The 6,777-nt window shown below is 36.8% G+C and overlaps 1 protein-coding gene across 1 annotated transcript; it reads left to right on the top strand.

Moving 5' to 3' along the window:
* Window positions 1-1,689: 1,689 nt before the first annotated feature.
* Window positions 1,690-5,600, top strand: LOC147897666 (uncharacterized). The gene is made up of 4 exons (XM_087380087.1): window positions 1,690-1,921; window positions 4,823-4,902; window positions 5,142-5,319; window positions 5,470-5,600. The coding sequence occupies exons 1-4, from the start codon at window positions 1,690-1,692 to the stop codon at window positions 5,598-5,600; spliced, it is 621 nt and encodes a 206-aa protein (XP_087236213.1).
* Window positions 5,601-6,777: the final 1,177 nt, after the last annotated feature.

Below are 6,777 nucleotides of genomic sequence, written 5' to 3'. Positions count from 1 at the left end.
CATCTAAAATCCTCCATTGTATCTTTCATGTACCACCTTCATATTTGAGTAAAGAAGGAAATTTTGATGCTTGTGATACCAAAATGGACAGCGTGTCAACGCGCTGTCTATTTCGGTATCCCAAGCATCAAAATTGGCCTCTTTTATGCTTCATAATAGAATTTCAGTGGGGTGGCATTTAGATGTTTTTTGCTTCAAAATGGACAGCGTGTCAACGCGCTGTCTATTTCGGTATCCCAAGCATCAAAATTGGCCTCTTTTATGCTTCATAATAGAATTTCAGTGGGGTGGCATTTAGATGTCTTTTGCTTCAAAATGGACAGCGCGTCAATGCGCTGTCTTTTTTGGTAGAAAGATCTTTACAATTTAGGACACTGACATGCTCTCACACTTGCAACAGGCTTCCTACAATAAGATTGGTTATTGGGATCAAGAATGCTGCCACACTTGACCTGCATGGTGACTTGAAAATAAAAATAGCTTCCAGATCCCTGAGTTACTATGTCAAGCCATCTTGTGTCAAGTCTTGCTCAATAGTGGCCTTATATTGGGGTAGCATTTTATATGCCCTTTTCACCAAAATGGACAGCGTGTTGACGCGCTGTCCATTTTGGTAGAAATAGCACTAAAATGCACACTACTAATGTGTGCTTTCACAGTTGCATTCAACCTATACATTTTAAGATTTTTATTAATATGAATGCTCATTGGATATAAGATCTCAAAGAGGAAGAGTGAAGTAGATATGAGGTCGTAATAAATGTCATCTATGTAGCTTTCAATTCTGCAAGTTATTTTGACCACAAGGATGATTATGTCAACACATTGTATGCTTTTGCTTTTAATCTGCATTCTTGAATTATGCCTCAAGTTAAAGGAGGAACTCCTTGATTGTGAGGAAAGTCCTCTATGGAAGGGGGTGAGAGTTTGTGGAATATTGGGAGAAATCCCCCAAAAGATCTCCACATATACATGTATTACACAATACATGTATATAAATAGACATGCTTAAGTATTCATATACATGTTTGTGTGTTATACATTTATTGTATATTTATTTGTGTCCATATGTCATGTATGAAAATGTCAAGATGTATATATGAAAGTCTGTTGTAAATGTAAACATATGCATGGAAGATGTAGTCTCTTCCATTAGCAAATGAGTGCTATATGGGGTTGAGAGTTTGAGAGGTTATGTATATATATGCAGATATAAATTCATACATAGATAAGTTTATACATGCATACGTAAAACTATTTACATGTGTTTTTTATTTGTACATAGAAAAGGATATGCATACATATGCATAAATATGTGAAAACAGATGTGTTTAAAGATAAATAAAGACATGTGTATAAAGATAAATAAATATGTTTAGATATTCCTTTATACACATCTATGTATAGGAGTTTGAATGTTAGCTCTATGTATCAATAATAGTATATTAGTTTGACTGTTAGCTCTATGTATCTAAAATAGTATAGGAGTTTGACTGTTGGCTCTAAGATAAACTAGACCCTAAATGCATGTGTTCAAAATGATAGTGTAAACATGTATCTGGTTAGTGTTTAAAAAATTTAACAGTTGTGCTCACATTGAACTCTTGATCTTCATAGAATGTTTTGGAGAAGAATAACATGTGCCGTGAACAAGAGATTTTTTCTATAGTTTGCTATACTCATTTCAGGATGACAGGAAGGAAAGGTAAAAAGCCTCAAGAGGCTCTGCCTCCAAAGTTAGCAAGAGGAAAGAAAATAGATCCCCCTGCCCAATCATCAGTAGGTGGGACAGAAGAACCAGGGAGTGCAGCAGGTTCTGAGCCTGTTTCTGAGCCTGATACATCCTCTGCTCCAAAAGATGAAGGACCAAGATTGGAGGAGGTTGAATTGGATGACACTGAAGTGCAAGTGGAAGGAGGAGGTGATGTGATTGGAAAATGCAGGATGCTTGATTCAGATCATTGTCCTCGCATTCCATTATGTAGATTGATCCCCTATGCACGAGTACGAGGACTGCGTGATGATGTGTCTTCATTAAAAAGTGCATTCCAAGTGGAGGGCTACCTTCCAGAGAAAGGATCTTTCATAGTGTCCGTTTGCAAAAGTGATGGAGAGGAGGTAGTAGTGACAGATGATATGATGGAGAGGTGGTCTCCCACTTGGAGAGATGTTGATGAAGAGTTTGAGAATGACTTGCTATCAAGTCATGAATTTAAATTTATGTCAAGAAGGATGTTTTTTGTTTGGGAGGGAAATCATAGGACTACTGCTTGGATGAGTGTTATAAAGGATATCTTTCCTACAAACAAAAAACGACACATAAGAGTGGTTTGCACAATAATTGATCCTAGAAAAATAAGTGAGATTGCTCTATTGGCTGGCCTACAGCGCATGAATTCGTAAGTACTTTGATACCTTTTTTTCTTCCATTATTTTGTCTTATATAATTCTTTATCTTCATTATTTTTATTTTGTACAAACGAACTAATCTTTTGATGTATCTTGTAGTATGAATGAGCATGCCATCGTCAACCCTAGCCTCCGAGACACACTTATAAATGCACACAACATTTGTGAGTGTGATCCTACGATATTTATGAAATCATTGTCTCCTAATGAAGTGAAATCCATAGAGAACTGGAGGGCTCATGAGAATAAAGGAAAAAGACCCTGGTTTCCATTGACAAGAGGCTATCTTGCAAGATTGGTCTTTCAGGTTTAATGCTACACTTCTCTTGGTGCTTATTCTCTTTCATTCCTTTTCTTTCTATAAAAGGAAATCTTTTGTGTAGGTTGAGTACAATACAGAGCTTAAAAAAGCAATTGATAAGATATCCACAAAGATGCCTATAGACCAAAGAACAGAAGTTGAAGGAAAGCAACGTGTCCTGATTCAAAAGAGAATTGCTGACAGGATGGGAAAGGTGAGAGTTTAATTCTTCTTGTTGTTACATTTTTTAATCATTTTATGCATCTAACATGCAATGCTTGGATAGGTTTTGAATTGCATAGATCCAGGCTTGGGTGAGGCCTGGTTGGAAAAGTTATTTGCCTTGCAATTTGATGGTCTGGACTCTTGTGTAACTTTGGAGAAGCTACAACTCATAGCAAAGTCTGATTTGAGATTGGAGAAAAAAATCATTTTTCTTTCCTTGTTGGAGGCTACCAAACCAATGAGGGATATGTATTTCATGCCTGTGGGGGATGTGGAGTATAGAGGGTGAGTTGTTCCTTTCATAAATAAACTTATTTTGCAGTGTTTGTATGTATTATAGAAGTGCCATAAGTCTTAATTGTGTGAATACTTTGTTTTTCACTTGTGTAGATGGATTAATAGAGAGATATTTCTTGAGAAAGTAGAGACCCAGGCTTTGAAAGTTCTTGATGACTTGAGGGTTGTAACAACGATGGGCGTTCCTTTAGAGACACCAAAAGATTACACAATGCAACAATACATGGAGGACATAAAATTAGAAGGAAGAAAGCATTTGTTCTTAGCTCTACGATCAAAGGATTCAAAGATTGAGAGTAAGGGAGGAAAGAAAGCAGATGGTCTCTCTGAGTTGGACATGGCCGCTCACAGGGTTGTCTACAGGTTGGTCCCTTTTAGTTTTAATGATGGTGCTTTTCTATTTGTTTTGTGAAGCTTATAACAACATTGAACTTGACAATCATTTTTATTTGTCTCAATTTTTTTGTGAACCTTTCTTTATATAGGAGGTCCAAATAATTAGTGATTGTTGATTTGTAGGTATCTTGCTCATTTGGCAAGAGAGAGAAAGATCTTAGAGATTCCAAATTTGTGCAAGAGTTGGGTGGAAATTGGTCATGCTGCTTGTATGTATCCTCATGGCATGCACAATCACTCTCAATGGGAACTTGCAAATTGTCCTTGGTGGATAGACTTCCCCAAGGGACAAGTCTTGGTGCGTGAGAGAGACTTTCACAAGAAATATGCCTCATCTAAGGACATTGAAGAAAGTAAGGATAAAATGGGCGGAAGCTCTAGAAAAACAAAAACACAAGCACAAAAACAAGAACAAGCTCAAAAGAAAGGTAAGAAATATACATACATGTTGAGTTTCTAATGTTGTTTGTGATGAGGGTTTGGAATAGTATACTAATGTTATTCTTTCCTATCCATTTAGATGAGGAGCCATCTAGTCCACTAAGGCAAGATAAGGATCAAATGGAGCATGCAAGTAAGGTTCTAGTTTATTTTTGTTCTTGCTATCGGTGTTTCAAAATTTCCTTTGGTTGTGTTTGATATAAATTTTCCATGTAGGATCACAATCTATCACAAAGTTAGTACAACATTATGTATTTCATAAGGCACAGTCACCGGATAGTCTATCGACTCGAGGTATCACTCCATTATATGCTTGTATGGTGGGTGATTACATAACCATGGGCATGGACTTTTCACAGTCCAAGAAAAATGAAAAGTATACTATTTTGCATGAGTTTTTCATGAATGTAGTTAGCCCTGATCGAGACTACATGCGGTTGGGTAAGAAGATTAAGTGGGCTGCGGATTTTATATTGGTTGACTTTCCCACTGGATTTCCACTTGATGAGAGAGAACCCATCCCAGTTTGGAACCTCTTATTAGAGGACCATGTGCGTTATGGGCTTGCTGTTGCAGCAGCTTCATTATCAGATAGTGGTTGGCTGGCAGTTATATATCCTATGGCAGGTAAGGTTTAAAATCTAGCACTATTGTTGTTATATGTCCTCTATTCTCATTTTTCTTGTATGAGATAGTGTCATTTGATTGTAGGACACTGTATTTCGTGGATGGAGCGCTTTGCATTTGTTCAAGGCTTGGAAGTTGTCAGACGTGTAGTCATTCATGATAAGCTTCCACATGGATACTGTAAATACCATGGTATAACTCTTAAGGTATGCTACAATTCCATGCATGGTGTGTTGTAATGCTACATTCATGAACTTTTTAATGTGTTTCTTTATGTGGGATTGATAGATGCCATGTTACATGTAGTATGCATGCTGGGTTTTGATGGTAAAATCATATATTTCATTTGTGTTCCATATGTGTGGTCACATGTAGTCTTTCATGCTATGATACTTGTTGGCTAAGGTCATTCTTTGGTATGTGGTTCTCTATGCATGATTCACAGATGCAATCATCTATGTTGGCTCTAGTACGTAGAGCTAAGAAGACTCCATCAATTTATTTGGAAGAGAGTGTTCCACTATTTCAAAACCTTTCCATTGATCCGCTATCTGATTTATGGACTCACTATGTGCCTCTCAGTGAGAGGACAATAGTGCCTATGTCTTCTCAGATGGCTCGAGGTGGACTTGAGCGATGTTGCTACTTTGTTGGGTGCCTTTTGTCTCTCTTATGTGTTCCAGGAGGATTGGTTTTAGAGATGGGTTGTGGCACAGCTCCTCTCATGCGTGCTTGTCAGGCTACTGGTAGACCTTGTTTTTCTTTTGATTCAGATAGCAGTATTATGGCTACCATTGTTGAGCCACTTGTAGCAGACCATTTCGGGAAACGGGTGAGGTCAGAGCATGATGGCGATGGGGATGAAGATAGAGTGGATCCCATCACAAATCCATATGATGATTAGTATGGTACTGAACTTAGATCTTTCTTTGATGACATTTGGATATTTTTGGATTGTTGTTATTGTGTCTTTGACGTTTTGACTTACTATGGTTTCAAATGTATGTTTGATTGTAGTTTGTTACCATGCTATGCAGAAGAAATGGCAAGATTCATGTCAACTGAAAGAAGATATGATGAGAGGCATTCAGATAGGCCACGAGCTCACATTTACTTTGTTGATGATGAGTGTCAAGAGGAGTAGAATATGATTTAAAAGACCATTTTGATGAGAGCTTGGTGATACTTGTGAGAAGAAGTCCCATTTTGAATATGGTAATATTGCTCTTTGGGGTGAGCTAACAGTAATGTGGTAATATTTCTCTATGTATTATGCAATCCTATGCTTTCAAATGATACTTGGGTTCTCCCACATATGGGTGAAGTGGTATTAATGTTATTAAGTATAATTTCAAGCAATGTGGATGTTTTGATTGTAGGAAAATAAAACCCATTTTGAATGCAGAAGAATTGTTGTGTATGTGATGCAACCCCACGTTTTGAAGTGACACTCCACTTTCTTTTGATTACTAATGACACATATTGGAAGTTACATTATTGAGATAATTCTAATCAATTTTGTATCTTTTCTTGTACTATTAGTCCAAAACATCACTTTTTGACCTCAGGTTTGTACACAGGTCATTTGACACCCAAATCATGTCAACTTCAAGAAACATGTATTTCATAGACACAATATATTTCACATGCACAATTTAAATGGGATAGGAAGGACAAATACAATTACCATTTGAGAATGCAAAATGTACAAGATGTTGTGCTTGGATAGTTAAATACAATGAAAACATTAAAAAAGGTGTGAGATATGTTTGCAACTTTATATGAGGCAAATGAATACCTAGGATCTTGATGAAGAGAAAGCAAATCAATAAAAGCTTTTGACATGCATATATAGTGAGACTCATAGGCATGAATATACAACTTGCAGCCATATGAGGGACTATGAAATATCAATAAATTGTGCAAGTCATCGTCAATAGACTCACTAAAGTATATGAGAATTGAGTTGTTGGAAAAGTCTTAGTTGCTTTAGTCTCTCCTGTGCTACCAAGTCCAAGTTACATTATCAAGATAATTATAATATATTATCAACTTGCTTTACTCTCCCAAATATGGAAAGT

This window comes from Dipteris shenzhenensis, chromosome 10 (genome assembly GCF_047967505.1).
Source record: "Dipteris shenzhenensis isolate YYH24624 ecotype China chromosome 10, Dip_SZ_1.0, whole genome shotgun sequence".
NCBI lineage: Eukaryota > Viridiplantae > Streptophyta > Polypodiopsida > Gleicheniales > Dipteridaceae > Dipteris > Dipteris shenzhenensis.
The sequence above is the reverse complement of the archived record's forward strand: the minus strand, read 5'-3'. Positions and strand labels throughout refer to the sequence as shown.

Coding starts and splice junctions, on each gene's coding strand:
- LOC147897666 (XM_087380087.1), top strand. CDS start 1,690: ATGACAGGAAGGAAAGGTAAAAAGCCTCAAGAGGCTCTGCCTCCAAAG. Junction 4,903..5,141: donor ACCATGGTATAACTCTTAAG/GTATGCTACAAT, acceptor CATGATTCACAG/ATGCAATCATCTATGTTGGC. Junction 5,320..5,469: donor GTCTTCTCAGATGGCTCGAG/GTGGACTTGAGC, acceptor CTTTTGATTCAG/ATAGCAGTATTATGGCTACC.